We start from the raw sequence: 23,721 nt of genomic DNA, 5'->3' as shown, positions 1-23,721 counted from the left end.
TAAATTAATATGCAAAATAAATGAACCTAATATATTCTAACAATCATAACACTTAAATAAAGTAATTAACGATATCGTTACTACAAATCAAATATGTTTCCACAAAAGTTATTTTAGACTCAAATTTTGAAAATATACAATTTAAATTCTTATAAATTTATCATATAAACTACTGATCAAATATGAGTAGTATTTCAAATTAATTAATGCAGGAGATAAGAGTTCTATTTCGAAAGAACACGGTAGTCCAACCCAATATGTTGCTACAAATCAATATATAATAATGATACAAGATGTAAAGTGTAGGATCAATATATAGGATTCAACGAATAAAATTTTAACTTTACATTATATAATATCTTTTTAGTCAAAATTAAATGCAAAAATAATAGGAATAATAATAGTTAGCTATTATTTGGCAAAATATATTGACTTTATATGTATCAATTATGAAAGATACTGTTGGTGAACAAGCACAATAACAAAATATCTCCTTTTAGGGGTGTTCATGGGTTGGGTAAACCCAATAAACCCAGTAAAATCCACTCAAACTGATCCAAAAAAGTGAGTTGGGTCGGGTTATTGGGTGAATATGGTTTTCAAAAATGAAAACCCATTTAAAATAATTGGGTTATGGATAAACCCACATCCAACCCATAAAACCCATGGGTAATTGAGTGACTATATTTTTTCTCTTTTTTTGTAATTTGACAAGTGATGACTTTGATGTTTTTAGTTTTGCTTGTTTCAATTTCAACTTTTTGAACATCTTTTATTTAGTAAGTAATGTTTTTAACTTATTTAGGATGTCACATTTTGATTATTTTGATGCCAATTCTAATAAATTGCAAGTATTTTATGCAATTCTAGGTTTTACTGTAATGTAACTTTGTTTTTTACAAATATATGTTTATGATAAATTTCATTATACATTTTGACATTTGATGTTTAAAAAAACAGCAATAATATATTAAACTATTTATTAAGAAAAAATAATATTGGGTAACCCATTACCCAATCCAATCCAACCCACAAATTTGTGGTTTTACCCAAACCAACCCAATAATATTGTGGGTTGGGTTATGGTTTTGGCTGAATTCAATCCAAACCAACCCATGAACACCCCTATCTCCTTTATTAACTTTGCATAAGTTTAAGATATTGGAATTTAAAGTAAAAAAAAGAAATCAAGTATTCTTAAACTTATCATATAAGAGAATAATAAGAGTACAAAATAATTCTCATTTATTTTGAAATAAAATAATTAATAAATTGGTTATCAAAAGAAAATAGAGATCAAAATTGATATAGTTCCCTGCCAGTCAAATATCAAAATACATTTGATAAAAAAAAGACACTTCTTCTTTACAAAATTATAATGATGCCTTGGATAAAATTAAAGTAATTTTAACAACGAGGAAATCTTCTTAAAGGATTCAATAGATATGCCGAAGTAAGAAAACAAAATTCCTTCATCTATTTTCAATTTCAATAAAAGAATGGTTAAACACTGGAGAATAACGATTAACCACATTCATCGAAACATATTGATATGGTATTCTCTTATATTTATCAATTACTATATTATGCAATTTTGTCTGCTTCAATGATCCATGTAATAGATTTACACGTACATACTTTAATCACACAATCCGGTAAAGTTTGGATCTATATCAAATTCTTATACTCTCAATTCAAGCAATCAACAACGTAATAAAAAGTAATGATTTTGATTGATCGCAAATGCATATTCATGTATCAAATATTTAAGGTTCATAACCTATAACCTAAGAATAGCCATAAAATGTATCTATTAGGCTCTGATACCAATTAAATCGTATAGATACAAATTATAGCATATTGTTATATTGTTATATTAAATAATAATCAATGATAGGAACGGTGTACCTTAGCGGATTGAACAAATTGCTGGTTGATGAGAGGGAATATGAAAGAATTACTACCCTCATTGCCGTTTAGGGTTTTCACTGTATGTTAATCGTCTAATGGGGTTTTCACTGTATGTTAATCGTCTAATGGGGCAACACTTAAATAACTAAACGGTTGAGGGCAGAGACCTCTCATTGGGCTTAACTGAATGGTCCAACCCATCACGATCCATTCAGGCACAAAACCCAATCAAACAATCCATAAATAATTAGTGTTTAATAACATTTGACCATAATATAATAATTAATTATTTCAATCCATATTTAATTAATTAAATAATTAATCTAACATTTCCATCATAAGATATAGTTTTATCATTCCATCGTAATCGTGGGGAGATCAAATTTAAATCTGAAAGTTGTTAGTAGGGGTGGGAATAGGCTGGGCCGAGCTAGGCTTTGCCAAGCCTGAACCTGACTTGCTATAATATTCAAAGCCTAGGCCTGGCCTGTAGCCTACCATAGACTTATTTTTTTGGCCTGGGCCTGGCCTTTTTTAAGGCCTGATTGGCCTATTAGCCTACTTAAAAGCCTATTTCATTTAAACATTTGTAAATAAGTCATTCAACTCGTCTTTATATAGACTAACAAATTAAAAGATCAATGAGATTAAATGTTTGTTTGCATTAGTTTATTTGAGTTTACCTAGTAGCATCAATTTTGTGATATTATTTGTTTGAGAGAACTTATCGAAACAACTTATGACATTATTCATAAGATTCTTTTCATATTATTTTCATAATTTCGTCAAGATAACTAAAATTTATTTTTATATTTTTAATTCAAAGTAAAAAATATAGTATAATAATAATAAAATTATTCATATGTATTTAAATAGGCAGGCCTCTTAGCCTTAAAAGGCTTTTTATGTGGCCTGTGGCCTAGCCTTTTTAGCTAAATAGGCTTATAAAAAAGCCTAGGCCTTTTCTATTTATCTAAAAAGCCTGGCCTGACCTAGGCCTATGTAGGCTGGGTCGTAGGCCCCTGTTAGTCGGCCTGGCCTATTCCCACCCCTAGTTGTTAGATAGATGTTAGTTTTTCCTGGCTTTGCACTTGAGATTAAGTAATCAATTTCTTCATCACCATTTCTATCTCATTGATGCTTTGTGACTATTTATTTGAATTTATTAAATTTTTAATTTGAAATTTCTGATTTTAAATAATGGTGCATGAAGACAATGATGAAAATAAGAGAAAATGATGAAATATAAAAGAAATTTTTTTTTTTTTTTAATAAAAGGTTATCTCATATCAAAGAAAACAGAACAAAAGAAGAGGGGGGACCAAACCAAAACCCTCTCAATGAGATAAGAACCTAAAGAAAGGCAAACCTAGCCTATTCTTCACAAAATCTGCCCTCAAAAAATTTGGGATACTACTATAGATAGTGTAAGCAGTAACCGTTAATCCTATGTTTGCAAGAGAATCCGCACAAGAATTACCTTCTCTGAAAATGTGAGAGGCAACAAAGGACATCCTACCAATAATATTAACACAATTTAACCATCTAGTACGAACTTGCCAAGGAACCAGAAGAGGCTTGGAGATAGCCCGAATAACCGCTAACGAGTCCGATTCTAACCAAACTTTCCTCCAACCCTTCTCATGGGCGAACTCTATAGCTAACATAGCACCAGAGAGTTCGGCAATGAGAGAATTTGTGAAACCAAGGAAGTTTGCGAAAGCACCGAGAAGTCGGGCCCAACCGAATGCTATTTATTAAAAATATTCAATTAAAATTTAAAAGAATTATGTATCACTCAATACTCTTTTAAACTTCATATTTAATATTAGGGTGATGTTAATTTGTGCTCAAAGAGACAAGTTAAGGCATAAATATAGTAAAAATTTATTTGAAAATTATTTGTTGAATTTAATATTAAGTTATAATTAATTGTTTTATTAATTTTTTCAATACTAATTTACTATTTATATTTATGGATTTTTAATACGTGCTTTTGGGCACAAATTAACATTATTTTATCAAAAGTAACAAAATTAAATTTATTTTAAATATAAGAGCAAGTTATATTAAAACTAACAATAAATTAAATTGAGTTATAAATATTAATTATGAAATCAGCATAAAATTATAAATTAAATTAAAGAATCATGGATTAATTGATTTTCTTTTAACAAATATTTTCCAGGTCACTCATGAATTCAAACGGGGATGAACTCTGAGATAAGGGTAAGGTATAAGAACAGTTTATAGAATCTATTCTAGATAATGGGGTCACTATCTCTGTAGTTAGTTAGAGTGCATGCAGAGGATACAGATTACAACAATCTTTTTTTCATTTTCAACTTAAGTGATTTTTCCTTTAATCAATTATTATGGAAGCACTATTCCTTTCCCTTCCCACAATCACCGTTACCAATTCCAATCTCAACTACCCTTCTCTCAGTGCCGCTTCTGGTTATGCCTCACTCTCTTCCTTACAACACCGTCCTTCTTCCTCAACCATACTCTTCACTATGGTTCGTATTCCTTCTTTCCCTCTTTTGGTTTGTGGTTTTTTTAATTGTAATTTTAAGTATAATTATTGTAAACAAAAATTGGTATTTGTTGCATTTTCTTTTACAGAAGAAGAGTGTTGTTCGTGTGCAAGCTGAGAATGAAGATTTTGAATTGAAGCAAGTGAGGGATATGGCTGCTGCCAAAAAGAGATGGGAAGCTCTGGTATTTTTTTAATTCTATTTCTTTTAGCAACATTACTCACTTTGATGATTATGTATGATGTAAATGAAATGCAAAATTAGGAGTTTCTAAATTCTAGTTCTAGTTATAGTTTAATTGAATATTCAAATTATAGCAACCGCACCCCTGCAGTGTGATGTCTCTGTACAGCTATCAACTGAGCTGATTTAATTGAACACGAGCATCTTTAATAAACTGTATAATGTACTAGTGTTATTTTTGGAGGATGGTAACTTTGTTATGATTTAACTGTCTTTTATACTGCGGCTTTTGTACGCGGTTGGTTATGAGGATTTAAATGGGGTTTTTGCTTGCTTGTTTTGTAGCTCCGGGAAGAAAAAATTAAGGTTCTTACACCAAAGGAAGCTGGGTATGCAGTTCAGCTTTCAAACAAGCCCCTTCTTGATGTCCGCCCCTCGAATGAACACAGCAAGGTTTCTGTTTCTCCTATGATGTAGCCGTTGCTTTTATTACCTTTCCCGATATGATATGATTTAGTTATTTACATACTTTCTCAGACGAGTCAGTAGGAAGAGATAAGGGAAGAAACTTGAAATTTTAAACATGTTATTCTTATGGCCATGCATTCATGAAGCTAATTATCATGAGTAATTGATCTTGGTAGTAGCTGTTGAAAGTATTAGATTGACGTTTTCATATACGTTTGATTCTATTCAACTTTCATAATTCTAGCACTTATTGCAAATAAGTAATTAGACTCTTTTGCTTTTGTTTTTCATTTCTTGCAAACTATCCACATATTATTGTTGTGATCTATGATTGCTATTTTTGCATGTTTTGAAGGCATGGGTGAAAGGTTCGACCTGGATTCCAATATTTGATGTCGATAATGGGCTAGATATTGGAACTATTCCTAGAAAAGTTTCAAACTTTGCTATGGGTATTAAAAGATCTTTGCTGCTCTTTCATTACATTTATGTAATCAATCACTCAATTTCATTGGAATTCTATTACATTTGACTCGATTTTTTGAACAGGCGGTTGGTGGAGTGGCATGCCTACATTGTCTTTTGACAAGTATGAAGTATCATATACTATCATTTCTTTGTTCTTCTGACTCATTCTCCGTGCACATAAATTTTATTTATTCATTTCATTCCTCTCTTCGACAGCTCGTTCTTACCCAAAGTTATGGAGAAGTTCCCCAAAGATGCAGAATTAATTGTTGCATGCCAGAAGGGACTGAGGTGAGCTCTATACATTCGACTGATTGTATACTGCATTGGGTTGCTTCTAATTATAATTTCCATTTCCTTAAATTGCTGGTAATTGGTACAGCCACTTGTGTTTTGAAATCTTTGGTTAAGTCAAACTCTGGTGGGTGATCCATCTAATCATTTCGTGTTGTACTGAACCTGGTTTTTGGCTAGATCACTAGCTGCATGTGAACAACTGTACAATGCTGGCTACACAAACCTATTCTGGGTTCAAGGAGGCTTCGAGGCTGCTGAAGAAGAGGCATGTTTTCCCATTTCAATATTCTGAAATTTTTTCAATTGTTTTTTCTAGGGCTTTACCCAAAAAGGGAACCCTCTTAGAAATTCTCTAAAGCCTGGGTTTTAATCTAGGCTCGGAGGGGGTTCGGAAAAAGTTTTCAACAAGCAACAGACGGACCTCAGTTAATACCTCTCTAGATGTGTTATTGCCCCAAGCGCAGAGATATATTGTGCTTTACTCTGATTAAATTTTGGAAAGTAAAAATAATTTATCTAGGGAGCCTAATCCTTATGACCTGTTGTGGAGCAGGATCTTGTAGTGGAGGGTTCAGTGCCACTCAAGTTTGCTGGAATCGGTGGTGTCTCGGAGTTCCTTGGGTAACTATCTAATCTCACCTTTTTCCCTTACTTCTCATGCTTGAAATGTAATATCATTGATGAAGTCTAATATGGCCTATTTAATTAAAGTTTTCTCCAATGGATAACATAAATTATTTTTTACTTTATGTTGTTTGTAATGTTTTTATCATGAGTTCATGCCACGTTAGAATATTCTACACCTTTTGTTGTGAAGAAAGTTCTGGAAGATTTCGGTGAGAAATGACATAGGAACCCGGTGTTATGTATTTCCAGATTTCCATGAATTCATGTAAACGATCCTGTAAATTCTTGCTGGCAATAGTAGCACAAAAATTGTACAAGCTACTTTTCTGGCTGCAGAACATAATAAGAAATTTAATATTAAGAGAATCTTACATAGATTTGAGATGTGATTCATCATCTATTTGATGGCAACTTTCCTGTATGTAGCAGAATGTCCCTGGCTTGTTGGCATAGTAACTGCCCGAACGTAATTGCATGACTTTGCACAATCTAAACAATTCAAACAATTTTTAAACATGTATACCAATTTCTGACTGCAAGATTATTTCCAGTTGGACAGATCAACAGAGAGCCGCTGCAGCCAAGGAAGGCTGGGGATACAGATTAGTGTTTTCTGCACGCCTGGTAATCTATATATTACATGCTTTAAGTTGTAAATTGTTTTCTCAATCTTGACATCATTAATTTGAATGGTTCTTGCATAGATTGGACTATTTCTTGTTGCCGACGCATTATTTATCGGTGCTCAGCAAGTTGGACGCTATCTTCAGGAAATCAGGACCCATTGAGATTCTACGGCTACATTTGAGTTATTGATTAGTCCTTGTGTAGACAATGTTCTTTGTTGTGGATGAGAAAATAGAGACAACAGGCTGGGGAACTCAATTTTGAATCCCGACCCTCAGCAGACCCTCCTTTTGTTAGATTTACTAGCCAGGTTCTATCTGGAATTTATGTCACTACATGATTATAAATGCAAGTTTAGCTGGGATGCAATTTTAGTTTAGGTTTCTTCCATGTGGCTATGCACTTATACATATGCTTTTTCGGCCAAAATGTTGTATGTATCTTAGAAATTTCCAGAACCCAAAAAATGTCATGATACTGCTTCATTAATGTTAATATTTTCGCATGTGTATGTGTATTGAAGCCGTTGATATACTATATGAATTCTGAACATTGATTATATTTTTGCAGAAACCCTCCCAGTGCTGGTTAAATTAAGGTTTATTGTGCGTATGGTTGCGTTCTGATGGTATCTATTAAGAATTTCATCTTTTCTTGTCATATTAGGTTGATAACAAATGTTAACATTTAAGTTTAGTGATTTCCAAACCAAATGGTTGGCAAATTGCAGATGCTTCTCAAGTTCTTGTGCTTTCTTTGTCTCTTATTCGATTTGATTTTTGTGCATCATAAACAACTTTTGGGAACACTTGGTCTCATAGATTTGCAGGAGTTACAAAGTATAAAGTATAATGTATACCAGTAATGTTTAGATCTTTGATGAGAAAATTAGAAGTAGGTATTAGTTACTATTGAAGACAATAGGTAAAATATTGTTGTATAAAAGAAGGAATCAATTAATTACAATAAATTTCTCCTTAATAAAAAATAAAGGAAATTAAACATACATAATGAAATTGTCTAGAGTAAAATAGAGAAATAAATATTGTATTTTTCTCGAACCAAACACACCCTTACTGTAAGAGTATAATTGCAATGGAAGCTCAATTTTCATCTTAAAGAATTCATCTTAAGTTCTTTAAGGATTCATAATCTTTCACAAATATCTTGAGACGTAGCTCTAAATTCGGCTTCTTCATTACTTTTTGCTACAACTCCTTGAAAATAATATATACAATATCTAGAGGTTGATCTTCTATGTGTAACTGAACCTCTTTAATCAGCATCTGTGAAGATAGACACACTTCCTTCGCTATTATTCTTAAAAAAAATAACCATTTTATGTGATTTCCCTTCAAATATCTCAATATCCTATAGACTGCCTTAAGATGTTCATTGAAATGAGAATGCATAAAATGACTTACTACACTAACTGAGAAAGCAATATCAGGCTGTGTGTGGGGCAAATAAATCAGTTCCCCGACCAATCTCTGATATCTTCTAGTATCAACTGGACATTACCTTCTCCCCAAAGTTTAACATTAAGATCCCTTAGGGGTATATGTAGGACGACATTCACTCATTCATGTTTCTTTCTATAAGTCTAGAAGGTATTTCTGTTGTGAAACCACAATACCATTCTTTGACTAAGCAACATCCATACCAAGAAAATATCTTATGATTCTCAAGTCCTTGATTTCAAAGTCTAATGCTAATTTCTCTTTTACTCTTGTCATTTCAACTTTATCGTCTCTAGTAAGGACAATATCATCAACATAAACAATCAGGACATTAAATTTGCCATTGAGAACTTTTTGAACAAGGTGTGGTAAGCATGTCCTTGAATGTACCCTTGCTTCTTCATGGTCTGAGTGAATTTTTCAAACCAGACTCTAGAGGACTGCTTTAATCCATACAAAGACTTATTTAGTTTGCATACATTTAATCCAAATTTGTTTTCAAAGCCAGGAGGAATGTCTATATGTAATTCTTCTTCAATATCAACATTAAGAAAAACATTTTAACATCTAGCTGATGTAAGGGCCAATCCAGGTTAGCAGCAAGGGATAAAAAAATCTGATAGTGTTCAATTTTACAACAGGAGCAAATGTCTCTAAGTAATCTATACCATAGATCTGAGTAAAATCTTTAGTCACCAAGCGAGCCTTGTACCTTTCAATTGATCAATCTAAATTATACTTCACAGTAAACACCTATTTGCATCCAACTGTCTTTTTGCCATCTGTTAGTATCGCAACACTCTAAGTTTTGTTCTTTTCAAGAGCTTTCATCTTAAAAAACTTCCATTAGTTTTGTTTCCTAATTCAAATCAGTTTTCTTGAAGTGACTCATTGTTTTGTAGCAGTTCAAATAGATTATCATTATTATTGTTTTTCAGGATTTTCATTGTTTTTTACATAAGAAAATGTAGGCTTGGATTCACAAAGTTCCTTACTCATAACACGAGTAAAATCAGATAAAGAATCATGGTCATTTTCTGTTGGTGCAGAAGTACGAGTCTCAAGACTTTGTGGTACATGCAAAGATAAATTATTTTAAAAACTCATCTCCTCGATTTGAAACGAGTCTTCCATTATATCCCCCCTTTGAAGATGAGTGTCATAAAAAAAGAGAAATTCTTTGGCCACCTCCCTATCTTCTAGTCCACCTCTGGTAAAAACCCCATTATACCCCTGACTTCGGAAATGAACTTCCGAAATGCATGAAAAAGGTGTTTTCGGAAGTTCATCTCCGAAAGCGCCTTTTTTTTTTGAAAAAAATGTCTTATTTCGGAAGTTCATTTCCGAAACTACAATTTCGGAAATGAACTTCCGAAATAAAACGCGTTCTGCAGATTAAGCAGAACTCTCCCCCTCCCCCAAATCATTTACCCTAATCATCATCAAACACTTCCATAGGCGAAATTTCTGCAGAAGCAAGTGTGAAGTAGCCAAACTCTTCTTCCAAACTCAACCAAACTCATCATTAAACACTAATTGGTAAGTTTATCATTGTTTTTTCAAGTTTTAGATCTATTTGATTAAACTATATTAGGGTGTTTAGAATCTGAAAAAATGACATTAAGATAGCTTAGTACTGATATTAGGATGTTTAGTAGGCAAAAAAATGGATTTGGTTTAGGTTTTTGGGTCTGCCATTGGAGGTTGCAGAGAAGCTCTGCGTGGGGGTGTTTCGGAAGTTCATTTCCGAAAACACCTCCATCCCAGTTTTCGGAAATGAACTTCCGAACTGTACCAGAAGTTCATTTTTTTTTGTTTTTTCATTTGTCTCGCATATTAATCGATTTCGATTGTTTACAGGATCATGTCAGACTAGCCAGCACGCATCAGACAGGGTAGAGAGTCCCAGACTGCGTCGGCTAGACGCGAGCGGGCGGCGGCGCATCTGGCGTCGACCCAGGGACGGGGGCAGGGACGGGGACGCCGTGTCCGCGTTCCACAGGACTTGGTGGAGAGTTCATCTGCTTCAGGCTCTAGGAGTAGGATGGCTCGGGTATCTTCTTCCCGCCAGCGAGAGGAGGAGGATGAGGATGAGGAGGAGGAGGAGGTCATACCGGATGTTGACCCTCCAGTCGGGGAGGAGGAGGAGCAGGAGGTGGATAGCTTTCCGGGAGGGCCTTTTGACACTTCCCTGCTGATTCACTACCAGGATCACGTCGCTCGGCGGATCTGGGAGGGAGAGGTATTTTTTTTAACTTAGCCGTTTATTTGTCACCATTTTTTATAATTTTACCGTTTATTTCTCGCTTATTTATTTTTTTTTGTAACAGGAGAGAGAGCCATTGAAAATGGTGAACCACTCCAGGAAGATTTTCGGTCTGTTTAAACCAGCAGCTCAGTGGTTTAACGACCATGTGCGAGGTTCAGGGCTTTGCGGGCTCTGCATGACCGGGTACACCACCATCAGCACCGGCATGCAGGGGGCATTTGTGGAGCGCTGGCACAAGGAGACGTCTTCTTTCCACTTGCCGGTGGGGGAGTTGACGATCACCTTGCATGACGTCCAGTGTCTTCTCCACCTGCCTATTAGGGGGCCGCTGTTGGACCACTCCAGGATCCAGAGGGTCGAGGCCATTGAGTGGATGATGCACTATTTGGGCCTGCCGCACGAGGTTGCTCACCTGGAGTGCGTCTCGACTTCTGGGCCTCATGTCCGGTTCAACACACTGAGCCTCTATTTTGAGTTCCACCTGGACGCGGCGGTCGAGGCCGAGCAGGAGGGTAACGACCTATTCAGGGAGTACCACCGCGGCTGCGCTCTTCGGTGCTGGTACATGCATGTGGTAGGCGCTGCATGCTTTGTGGACAAGAGCGCCAGGTACGTCGACGTGGCCTACCTCCGCTATTTCATGGACCTGGATACCGTTCACCAGTGGAACTGGGGGGCAGCTACTCTGGCATATCTCTACCAGAAGCTGAATGAGGCCTCCAACTGGAGGACGAGGCAGCTGGTCGGATCCTGCACTCTGCTTACGGTACGTTTGATTTTAACACATTCTCGTATTTATTTATGTTTCGTATTTATTTTTAATACATTATCGTATTTGTGTTTCAGAGCTGGATCATCTCCTACTTCTCCCGCATCCACGGCTTCCACATCGATCCTGCGTACATTGACGCCATGCCCAGGGCCGCCAGATACGCCCTCCAGAGGGGGAACGATGCGGTGGGACCATACCGCCTGTACCTGGACCGCACGATGCACGACGACGTCACCTGGAGGCCGTTCGCCGACTATGCTCAGGTTGTCCCCTTCGACGGGGTTGCTCTATATTCAGGCTGGTTGGCATGCGGGACCGGCATCATGGTCCGGTATCTCCCGGAGCGGTGCATGCGGCAGTTTGGGTTCGTGCAGATCATACCCAGGTCACCCTTCGAGGCTGCTCATGACACAGTGACCAGAGTGCAGCTCACTGTCATATGGGAGGACTGGCAGCATCATGTGGTACCGGAGGAGTACCGTCGCATGCGGGTCACCCAGGACTGGCACAGTGTGGAGGGGTACGTCACATGGTTCTACCGGGTGTCCCATCCTCTCTTGAGACCCGACGTTCCCGGCGCTCCTAGGCCAGCACACGAGGAGATCCTGGAGAACCGGCAGGCGGAGGATGACCACGCCATTGATCTCCTTCCGATCTGCCAGCGGATAGAGATGCTTGGGCGGGACGCGTTGTATCGAGGTGTCATTCATCAGGGCGGACCAGAGGCAGTCGCCGTGATGGAGATCATCGTCACTGATGTGGGTCGTGCGGCGGGGTACAGGCGGCAGAGGAGGGCCCAGGGTGAGCGGGTTAGGCACACCCAGTAGTGGTGGGGTTTATTCATTTTTTGATTTTGGATTGTATATTTAGCACACTATTTTTATTTATTTCGGTTTGTATATAATATTTTCATATTAGTATTTTTTTTGTTTATTTATCATATTAGTGTTTTCAGTCTATCTATTGTTTATTTTATTTGCCGGTAACGTTTAATTAAAATGCGGTTGCGTTTAAGAAAAAACATTAAAAAAAAACACAGTTTCTGCATAATTCGGAAATGAACTTCCGAATTCACCCCCCATGAGGTGTTTTCGGATGTTCATCTCCGAACGCACCCCCCATGAGGTGTTTTCGGAGATGAACTTCCGAATCAAGGAAATTTTTTTAAAAAAAAAGCGCTTCGGAAGTTCATTTCCGAAGCAGGGGTAGTTTGGGAATTTCGCTGGGGGTGACCCCCCATAGGGAGGTGGGTAAAAGAAATTTTCTAAAAAAAAAGGTTTATTTTCAAAGAATGTAACATCCATAGTGACAAACATTTTTTTTGTTTTTTAGATCAAAACATTTATATCTATTTTGGGTTGGGCATTATCCAACAAAACACATTTTATAACACGTGGTTCAAGTTTTCAAACATTTTTATGTTCATGAACAAAGTTTGTGCATCCAAAAAAATTTAATGTCAAATCAGTTAAAACACGAGTACTAGGAAAACAAACTCTAAAGGAATTACAAATTGGAGTTTGATAATTGAGAATTTTGGAGGGCATTCTCTTAATTAAATAAGCAGCTATTAAAACAGCTTCGCCCCACAAATAGTTCAATACTTTATTCGAGAAAAGTAAAGCTCTAGCAACCTCCAATAAATATTTATTTTTCTTTAGGAAACTTCATTTTGTTGAGGAGTATTAGGACATGAGCTTTGATGTACAGTCCTAGATTTTAGAAAAAAAATCATCCAGAATAGTGTTAAAATATTCTTTGTCATTATCACTTTAAAATACTTGAATATTTGTTTGAAATTTATTCTGCATCGTTGTAAACAAGTTCTTTATAGTCTGACAAACATTTGATTTCCCCTTTAACAAGTAATTCCAACATACTCTTGAATGGTCATCTATAAATGTGATAAACCATTTTATGAGAGAAAATGTACTTGTACGATTAGGGTCCCAAACATCACTGTGAATAATAGAAAAAGGTTTTGATGGTTTATAAAGTTGTATTGGAAATTAAGAACGTTGATGCTTTGCAAACTCACATGCTTCACATTTAAACGAAGAAAAGTTCTTATTATGAAATAAATTAGGAAACAAATGTTTTAAGTAACGAAAACTAGCATGACCTAATCGTAAATGCAATACCATAACGTTATCATCTTTATTATTCAAAACAAAAAAGTCTCAAAACAGGAACTTATTGTTTTTTAATGTAGTTGTGATGCAAATCCAGTGTCAAGGTAGTAGAGTCCTCCACTCTCCTTAGCACTGCCAATCATTTTCCCCGAGTTCAAATCCTAAAAGACACAATGAGATCAGTAACAAATTAGTTTGACAATTTATATCTTGGGCCAATTTACTGACAGACATTAAGTTACATGATAAATTTGGAACATGAAGGACGTTTTTAATAGTTAACACTAGAGACATCTGCGATTTTTATTTTGTGATTACCTGCACATAGACTATATGAAGAGAACCATGTGTCATGTGATCAAAGCACCTGAGTCTACTATCCAAGAATGATTGGAGCTAACACTAAGATGTGAAGAATTTTCTTTTGTTGCTATAGAGCAAGAAGGAGTTGGAGACTCGAGGATTTTGAGCAGTTTGTCTAATTATTTTGTATTGAGTGGAAGCTGAGTCGAAGAGGATTGCTCTCCTTGATCAGAACTACTTACCTAAAATGCATGACCACCTTTCTTCTTTCAGTTAGAAGGTTTTCCTTTGAGCTTCCAATAAGTTTCACGTGTATGCCATTTGTGCTTGCACTGATCACACTAAGGAACTTTGTCTGGCCTTTTTCCTTTGTCGAGGTTTCTAGTAGCCAGAGATGAGCCTTCAGATTTAGAGTTTCATGGTGTCTTACCAATCATAATTCCTTGTCGTGCGTCCTCCTTTTTATTTCTGCAAAAGTTTCATGAAGAGTTGACAATGGTAATTTTCCTAAAACTCTACCTCTTACCTCATCAAGGTCTTTATTCAACCCAGCGAAAAACATGAAGAGACGATCATTTTCTCGCCTCTTGAGAAAATGAACACAATCTTCTGTACACCTCCAATTATCATCATAACAGAGATCCAACTCTTGCCACGAGGTTAACAACTCATTGTAATAAGCAGTTACACTTTTGTCACCTTGTTTCGCATGTCATAACTTTTATTTTAAACCAAAAATTTGGGAAGAGTTTTGAATATCAGAGTATGTTTTCTTAACAGCTTCCCACACATCCTTTGCAGAAGGTAAAAACATGTAAGACTTGCCTATTTCAGTTTCCATAGAGATTACCAACCAAGCAATAATCAAGGAGTTTGTTTTAAAAGAGGCTCTCGTGTTGTCGGTTCAGCTACTACTCCTGTTAAAAAATTAAGCTTCCCTTTGCTATCCAATACCAAGCGAATGGTTTGGGCTCATTCATTATGATTATTCCCATTCATCTTAGAAATATTAACCTTGGGGGAGCATAAGGAACCTTTTGGTCATTGCAACCTATGTTGAAATTCCTGTCACCACAAACACTGTTGTTCCTGTTTCCAGTGTTGCTGCCATTATAACCACTAGTTGCGACCGCCGACGTTTCCTCTAGTATGCCATCTCCGCGGCCACTGTCTTCACCTCTGCCGTCATCATTTCTGAGGCCGCCACCACGGCCTACGTCTGATTTAGGGGTTGTTCGCCATGGTTGGATCCGGTGTATGCTTATGTTGGAGAAGGCCACTTGTTGTGATTCGTCATAGGAGGCTAAACGAGTATGTAAATCGGGTTGGATAAGGAAACGGGGATGTGGAAAGCTTTATAGTAAACTCTAACATAGTACTCATGATACCATATTGAAGAAAATAGGTAAAATGTTGTTTAATATTATTCATGAACATATGACTGATTTATAAAGAGGGAATACAATTCATTAAAATAATTCTCTCTTTAATAGATAATAAAAGAAATTAAACATACGTAACGGAATTGTCTAATAAAATAGGGAAATATAGACTGTATTTTTCAACAGTTACACACATACATTAATAAAAAGAAAACCGAGCATTCACATGGTCTTTCTGCTGTATCACGAGTCTTCATGAAAATAAGGCTTAGCAACAACAAGAAGATTTTCTCTCCTGTGCATTGAGATGCCAAAAACTTCAGTGAGATCCAAGTCTTTTGCTGTAATACCAGGAGGAAGCTCCCAGTCAAAGCTATAGAGCAGTTGAGCAAGAGCAAGCTCAACAACTGCATTGGCAAATGTAATAGCTGGACATCCTCTTCTACCTGCGCCAAATGGTATTAGCTCAAAATCCTGCCCCTTATAATCAATATTACTCTCTAAAAATCTCCCTGGTTTAAATGCAGCAGGATCCTCCCAACTTTCCGAATTCCTGCCAATCGCCCAAGCATTGACAAAAATTCTTGTCTTAGCTGGAATTGTATACCCTTCTATAGTAATTTCTTCCATGGATTCTCTTTGGACTAATACCGGTACTGCAGGGTGCAAGCGAAGTGTCTCTTTAATTACAACTTTCATGTACTGCATTTGATGCAGGTCAGTTTCCGCAACAACTCTTCTTTCTCGCAGGACACTACGCACTTCCTTTTGTACTTTTTCCATAACATGAGGATTTAGTAACAAGTCTGTCATTGCCCAATCAAGCGTAATGAATGTTGTATCAGTTCCAGCAGAAAACATATCCTGCAAAAAAGAAAAAGTATTATGATTATGAGCTTGTCAATTATCAACTAAGCAAGACATGGTTGTCATTGAGGCCTCACTTATCAGGATTATTGCCTTGATATTATCAGTGGTGAGAGGCATTTCGTTCTCGCCCGAACCATTCTTCTGTACTTCGAGTAAAATATCTACAAGATCCTTATGCTCCTTTACGTTATCGCAAGCCTTGTGTTCATTCACAATCTGATCAAAGAGGTGATCGAATTTTCTTGAAGTATGTTGGAGTCTCGCTTTCATACCTGTCAACCTATGTATGAACTCGAGCGAAGGAAAAAAGTCACCAATACTGAATCCTCCAAGGAGTTCTTGATGCTCATCAAGCAACTTATGGAACCCGTATTTTTCATTCACTCCTCCATCTGAAAAGTCCTTTCCAAAAGCTACACGGCATATAGCATTATTTGCATACTGTCCCAACAACTTAGACAAATTAGTAGTTCTTGGATAAGACCCTGCAACCCTTTGAACTAAACTAGAAACTTCTTCTGCTCTAACACCACTATATGAGTTTACTCTTCTGACACTTAGAACCTCAAGTATGCAAATTTTCCTCACGTGCCTCCAATAAGCACCGTAAGGAGCAAAAGAAATATCAGTGCAGTTTAGGGGTGTTCATGGTTCATGAACTGCACTGAACTAAACCACATAAATGGTTCTGTTCAATTTTTAATAACCACATTAATAACAATTCAGTTAATTGTTAAAACAGTTTCAATTCAGTTATAAATTGGTTTAAACCAGTATGTATATATAAATCGGTTTAAAACCAGTTTGTAATTATAAACCAGTTTTATAATAGAAATTGTTTTAAAATTAGTTTATTTTGAAATTTTATTTTTAAAAAAATCTTATATATATATATATATATATATATATATATATATATATATATATATATATATATATATATATATATATATATATATATATATATATATATATATATATATATAGGGAGCGTATCCGGTGAGAACTAATAGATTTGTGAGAAATGAGAACTATTAATATCAATCGTTAGATCTTATTAACGTTTAAGATTTAAAGATTCCATATTAAGAGCATCTTATTGAATTGTTTTCTATTAAACTTAATTTGTAAACATTCCATAAAAAAATTCTTACTGAAAATAATTTTATTGCAATAATTACATCGTTATTTAAATATTATAAATTTCTTTATCATAAACATATTTAATATTTAGTTAAAATATGAATATAAAATATTTGTTATAAAAATATTTTAAATTTAGTTAGGATATGAGTATAAAATGTAATTTAAATCTATTTAAATTTTTTAACTAAAATAAAAATGATCTAAACTATAAATATTTTTGAAGACTACAAAAACTCCAGAAAAATATTATTAAGTCTAAAATATTCAGAATCATAAAATATTAAAGAATGTGATACGCTCCCATATTTTTAATATTTTTAATCAAATGAATATATAGAGGTAAATCAATATTGTGTTTTTAATTAAATGAACATTCCAAATTATTTATAATATATTTATTTTATACATTCAAATAGATACAATTCTATTCACTGTTTATTTTTGAATAATCTATATACATAGTCTTTAATTTAGCTTTAGACTTAGTGTAATTTTATTCATTACATACTTATAAATATATTAATCTATAATTTATTTTGATGAAAAAAAAAGTATAACGTTCTAATATATTAATCTATAATTTTCAAGTATAAATAAATCTACTATAAATAAAAGCAACTTTTTATTTTTGAATGTTTTACTATTGTAACCATTTTAAATAAAAATATATTATTAATTTATTGTTTATATTTTATTTGAATTAAAATATTAAAAAATTTAAATGATTACATATATTTTAATTTTGTTGATTTATTTATTTTCAAGTTAATAAATGTTTTATTTTTTATCTTCAACTATTGTGACCGTTTACCATAAGAAAAAAATTATTGATTTATTAAGTATATATTAATTTGATAAGAATTTAAAATCATCACCTATATTTTAATTGAGTTGATTTATTTACTAGCAAATTGAAAAAATTTACTTTTACATATTTTTAAGTTACCAGCATTTTAAATAAATTTTACTATTCTAATAATAATATGTTAATTATGGTGTTTATTTGATATTGGCAAACTAAAAATTTATTATTTATTTAATTTTTTAAATAGAAAAAAATATTAGTCTTTATTTATACCAAATATTAACATAAGAAAAATATTAGTCTTTATTAATACCAAATATTAATATAATAAATAAAAAAATAATTATGATTAGATTCTCTATTTATGGAATTTTTAAATATTAAGTCTAATGAAAAAAATTCTGTAAGATGCTCTCTATATGGAATAAAGAAATCTGAAGCGTTAATTAAATCAGAAGGTTAATATCATTAGTTCTCGTTTCTCACAATAAATATCAGTTCTCACCGGATACGCTCTATATATATATATATATATATATATATATATATATATATATATATATATATATATATATATATATATATATATATATATATATATATATATATATATATATATATATATATATATATATATATATATATATATATATATATATATATATATATATGGGACGACTCAAGTGAGAAATGAGAACAATGAATTACGAACATTAAATTTTGATTTTGTTGATTTTAATGGACATGATTGGTTTCTCTTTCTATGATCCTTAATATTTAATTTAATTAAAACATAGAAAGAGAAACCAATCATGTCCATTAAAATCAACAAAATCAAAATTTAATGGTCGTGATTCATTGTTCTCATTTCTCATAATAACCAAGTGTTCTCACTTGAGTCGTCCCCTATATATATATATATATATATATATATATATATATATATATATATATATATATATATATATATATATATATATATATATATATATATATATATATATATATATATATATATATATATATATATATATATATATATATATATATATATATATATATATATATATATATATATATAGGAACAACTTTTCTACCCATCACAAAAAGTTGGGTAGTGTACCTCCAACCAATCACATGATTTCATCTCATTTAACACATTTAATTATTTATTAAAATACTACAATTATTTGTTGTTTTCAAAACATTTTACAAAGGAGGTAACCTTACCCAACTTTTTAAGTTGGGTAGATAAGAATTCACCTTCATAAATTTAACAATAAAACATCTTCTCTCTTAATTATGATTAATTGAATTTCATTTAAAATTATATTTTCATACCTAAAACTAAGATTCTCTCTTACTTCAGTCAATTAATTTATATAACTGTTTAGCATTTTAACGGCCAGCTGAAAAAACCAAGTCCTTTAACGTTGCTATATTCCATACTAATCATATTTTTCTTTTTTTACAAAAACAAATTTGTAAGTAAATTTATACATATTCTTTAGTACCAGTAGTAATTGAAATTAACATTTAAAATTAACATTATGAATCTAATCGATTACTATTTTTTTAGTAATCAAATTTTTAATGAAACAATTTTATTTAATTATATTTTTTAGTGATCAATCTTTTTCCTATTTCATTTTAAAAAAGTTTGTTGTGTATTTTATGAACATTAACAACATGTAATATCTTTATTTGTAGTGTATTTTAACCATCAAAATATTTTTTGACAAAAACAATTTTATAATGAAAAAAATAAATTCTTTGTATATTTTTTTGACAAACACTTTGTTAAAGAAATTCTATAAAGTTGTCTCAGTAAAAAAACTGAATATTATTTTGTTTGAGTTGTAATTCAAAAAATAAAATTATCAAAGTTTTTTCTTTTGGTTATAATTATTATTATTGGTACTAAACAATATACACTAATTTAATTAAAAAATGTTTTTGTAAAACAGCCACATTAAAGGACTTTGTTCTTTAAGCACCAAATTGATAGCTAAAGTGCCAAATAGCTACATTAATTAATTGAAAAATAAAGAGAAATTTAGTTTTTGTTCTTCACACTATTTTTTTTACTTTCAAACTTTCTTTTACAAAATTTTTTATTTTGTTTTGAACTTTTTTAAATTTCAAAAAAAGATTATTTTCGGAAATTTTTATTTTTCTATTTTATTTTTATTTATTTTTTTGGAAAAAAAACGATTTTTTATTTTTAGAATTTTATGAAAAATTAATTTATATAATTAAACCAGTTTATAAAAGAAAACTGGTTTTGAATCGGTTTTAAACTGAATCTGAATTGTTTAAATTAAGCGGTGCAGTTCATTAACCATTTAAGTGGTTCAGTTTTTTTATGGTGCAATTCAGTTCAGTTCCAATATACATTCAATTAATCATATTTTTGAACACCCCTAGTGCAATTGTAAAAAAGGTACTTAGCTGAAAACAACTGTGGTCGGCTTGCAAGTGTGAGATCATGAGTTTTCAACACTTCCTTTGCTAGTCTAGCTGATGAAACAGCGACTGTTGGGATTTGGCCAAGTTGTAGGAAAATTATGGGACCATATTTGTGTGCAAGGCTCTGTAAAGATATGTGAGGCATGGTGCCAAGCTGGTGGTGATTTCCAATGAAGGGTATGGTAGGAGGACCAGGAGGTAGGTTGGATTTTCTCTTTCTTGAGTTGTTTACAAAGAGAAGTATCATCAATGGAGCTATGAAAATGGATACACAGAGGAGGAATGGTGTATAGCTTTTCGAGAGCCATTGGAGGTGAGCCATTTGATAGACCAGGAGAGTTTTGTTTGTAAAGTGCAACAAGATATGTTATCAGTGTTAAGATTAATCTTATCTCATATTGAATCTTATGTACGAGGAAGTCTGAGGTCACAATCATTTGAGCAGACTATTGGAACAAAGACAATTTTTCTACAAAAATGTTATTCTTACACCAAATCTTACACCTACACCGTATGTACGGACGACACTGTTCATGTACGGACGACACTGTTCATGTACGGGCGAATACTGTTCATGTACGGACGGATACTATTCATGTACGGGCGTTTATTTTTAATAGTTGGACGTGCATTAACCAACTTCATTACTGCATTAACCAAGTTTTTACACTGCATTAACCAAGTTTGATGACTGCTAAAAAATATTTGTAATACCTGAATGTTGCATTAACCAACTTTATTACTGAATTAACCAAGTTTTTAAACTGCATTAACCAAGTTTGGTGACTTCTAAAAATTATTTTTAATACCTGGATGTTGCATTAACCAACTTCATTTTTGCATCAACCAAGTTTTTACACTGCATTAACCAAATTTAGTGACTACTGTAAAATACTGTTTGGTGTAAGTATTGGTGTAACAATTGGGTGTATGAATAACATTACTCATTTTTCTATTAAAAAGTATAAATCTTCTTAGTTGTGGTTGTGTTTATATGGCAACGTTACAAAAGTGTCTAATTGGTGAGACTCTTTTAACACACCCACACATAAAGATTTGCTATTCATGGGAAATTAATACACAATATTAATAGGTATCAGAAATATAATTTCTCAAATTTTATAAGAATTTATGATCATCAACAGCAGATTATAGCAGCAAATAAAATAAATAAAGACATAAGAAAACATTCATGTTTTGATGTGGGAAACTCTCAATGTGATAGTAAAAATCATGCATGGTTTAAACTAAAGAAATAGCTCCACATAATTAAATAAGGATACAAGAAATTTTCAATGTGATGCATAGACTAGTTCTAACAACAATCAAACTAAATAGCGATCTAGTATAGTTTACAAATAATAAACAAGAAGCTTAAAAATACTCAACTGCAGCTTCTGTGTAAAACCTGTATCTCTTGGCTTAAACTTTGTTTAGACGGTCCAAACGGTCAAATGGTGAAAATGTAGACACAGGCGTTTCAAACCTATCATTCAAAAATGAGTCTGATCTAACGGTTAACGAATCGGTAATCCATGTTTTATTGAGAGTGGTTGTAAGAAAACCGAAATTGGTTTCTCTCTTTTGAAGTCGATTTTCAGTTTTCTATCTCTTTTTCTCTAAACTCTAAAATGACCCTCTCCACTTAGGATACGTGAGACACAAATGGGATAACATATTTGAGTCTTTATTCCCATAGGAAGGGAGCTCAAACCAACATATGTGACTCTTTAATACATCCTCCCTTCCAACCAACACAGTTGGATTTGGTGTGTCAATATAAATATTGGGTAATTCAATAGCGGAATCATTAATTTTTATTTCTCAACCTGTAATATTTGATGGTAATGACAATATCTTCCTTTTAACACATTTTCGAGTCACATCTCATTCAAAGTGAGACATATGTTGAACACACATATTTGTTTATAATATTAAATAAAATAAATACTAATTAAAATTACTTTCTAATTCTAATTGTGATAATAAACTCAAATTTTAAAAATAAATATTTAAATATGATTGTTTGATTGTGACCAGGATTGGGAATAAGTCAGGTGTTAGCCTAGGAATTTTAGTTGAAGGATTCGACAAAAAATGTTAATAACCAAGTTTAAAAATGACTAAGTATTAAAAGACTCAATCTTCGACACACTAGTCTTGTCGACCAAGATTGTTCGACTAACTTACTAGGTTTGGTTCATAAGAGTCTCAAAAAGAGATCCAAAAGATTAGGATAACCCTCTTCAAAACATGTCTAAAATCTCGAAAATGTTTTCACAAATCAACACTTTGGCATGGAGATATGGTGTAAAGGTGTTGAGATCAACACATCCATCAAATGTTGAGGACTTAGTATAATTTCTAGTCTAGGAGTCAGCCAAACTAAAGATGTTTTGACGACACTCTAGGAGTCGGCCAGAGACTCTCAACAAAGGAAGTTAGGGATAGGGGTGTTCATGGATACGGGTCGACCCAAAAATTTGCTAACCTAAACTAAATCAACCCGCAACAACCCTTATAGTTTTGGTTCGGGTATCGGGTTTAAGTTTTGCAACCCGTAGACCCGTAGACTCAACCCATTGATGTGACAATAGTAATTTCTTATTTTTTATTTATTATTAAATAGAAATATAAAATTATTATCTTAGTACTAACCATAATTTTTCCAAAAAAAAACTTTATTCTCCACCAAAAATACTCTTAGATCAACGAGTTTATGTAATTCTAAGACTAAATGTTGTTTCCTTTTTTCTTTTGTATAATTTCCAACTTACGTATTTTATAAAAATAATGTGTCTTGTGGAATTTTATAATATTATCTAGAGATAGATTGAGAGCTAATAATCTTTATGAGTGTCGAAGCTTAATGCTTCTGTGTTGGTTGTGTCGGTTGAGAGATCGTCGATACGATTGATATGAATGTTTGTTATTTTGTTGAGGTGTGCTGAGAAATCGCTGCCGAGATGATATAGTAGTTCTCTCTACTTTGAGT

The 23,721-nt window shown here is 33.2% G+C and overlaps 3 protein-coding genes and 1 non-coding gene across 4 annotated transcripts; 2 read left to right on the top strand and 2 right to left on the bottom strand.

Moving 5' to 3' along the window:
• The first annotated feature begins 4,117 nt into the window (after positions 1-4,117).
• LOC131656060 (rhodanese-like domain-containing protein 11, chloroplastic) lies at positions 4,118-7,650 on the top strand. Its single transcript, XM_058925843.1, has 10 exons — positions 4,118-4,430; positions 4,537-4,632; positions 4,977-5,084; positions 5,455-5,551; positions 5,649-5,688; positions 5,784-5,858; positions 6,042-6,129; positions 6,418-6,485; positions 7,043-7,115; positions 7,196-7,650. The coding sequence occupies exons 1-10, from the start codon at positions 4,287-4,289 to the stop codon at positions 7,277-7,279; spliced, it is 873 nt and encodes a 290-aa protein (XP_058781826.1). The 5' UTR covers positions 4,118-4,286; the 3' UTR covers positions 7,280-7,650.
• LOC131593656 (U4 spliceosomal RNA) lies at positions 6,181-6,332 on the bottom strand. The gene has a single exon (XR_009281046.1). It is a non-coding gene; the product is annotated as a U4 spliceosomal RNA (small nuclear RNA).
• Positions 7,651-10,643: 2,993 nt separating the features above from the next.
• Positions 10,644-15,202, top strand: LOC131658276 (protein MAIN-LIKE 1-like). The gene is made up of 4 exons (XM_058927588.1): positions 10,644-10,820; positions 10,909-11,613; positions 11,694-11,761; positions 15,154-15,202. The coding sequence occupies exons 2-4, from the start codon at positions 10,927-10,929 to the stop codon at positions 15,200-15,202; spliced, it is 804 nt and encodes a 267-aa protein (XP_058783571.1). The 5' UTR covers positions 10,644-10,820; positions 10,909-10,926.
• Positions 15,203-15,579: 377 nt separating this feature from the next.
• Positions 15,580-21,051, bottom strand: LOC131656059 (cytochrome P450 71AP13-like). The gene is made up of 3 exons (XM_058925842.1): positions 20,692-21,051; positions 16,376-16,942; positions 15,580-16,300 (listed from the first exon to the last, which is right to left on the bottom strand). Exons 1-3 carry the CDS (start codon positions 21,046-21,048, stop codon positions 15,680-15,682), a joined length of 1,545 nt encoding a protein of 514 aa, XP_058781825.1. The 5' UTR covers positions 21,049-21,051; the 3' UTR covers positions 15,580-15,679.
• Between the last annotated feature and the right edge of the window lie 2,670 nt (positions 21,052-23,721).

Source organism: Vicia villosa, linkage group LG3 (genome assembly GCF_029867415.1).
Source record: "Vicia villosa cultivar HV-30 ecotype Madison, WI linkage group LG3, Vvil1.0, whole genome shotgun sequence".
In the NCBI taxonomy this organism is placed as follows: domain Eukaryota; kingdom Viridiplantae; phylum Streptophyta; class Magnoliopsida; order Fabales; family Fabaceae; genus Vicia; species Vicia villosa.
The sequence above is the reverse complement of the archived record's forward strand: the minus strand, read 5'-3'. Positions and strand labels throughout refer to the sequence as shown.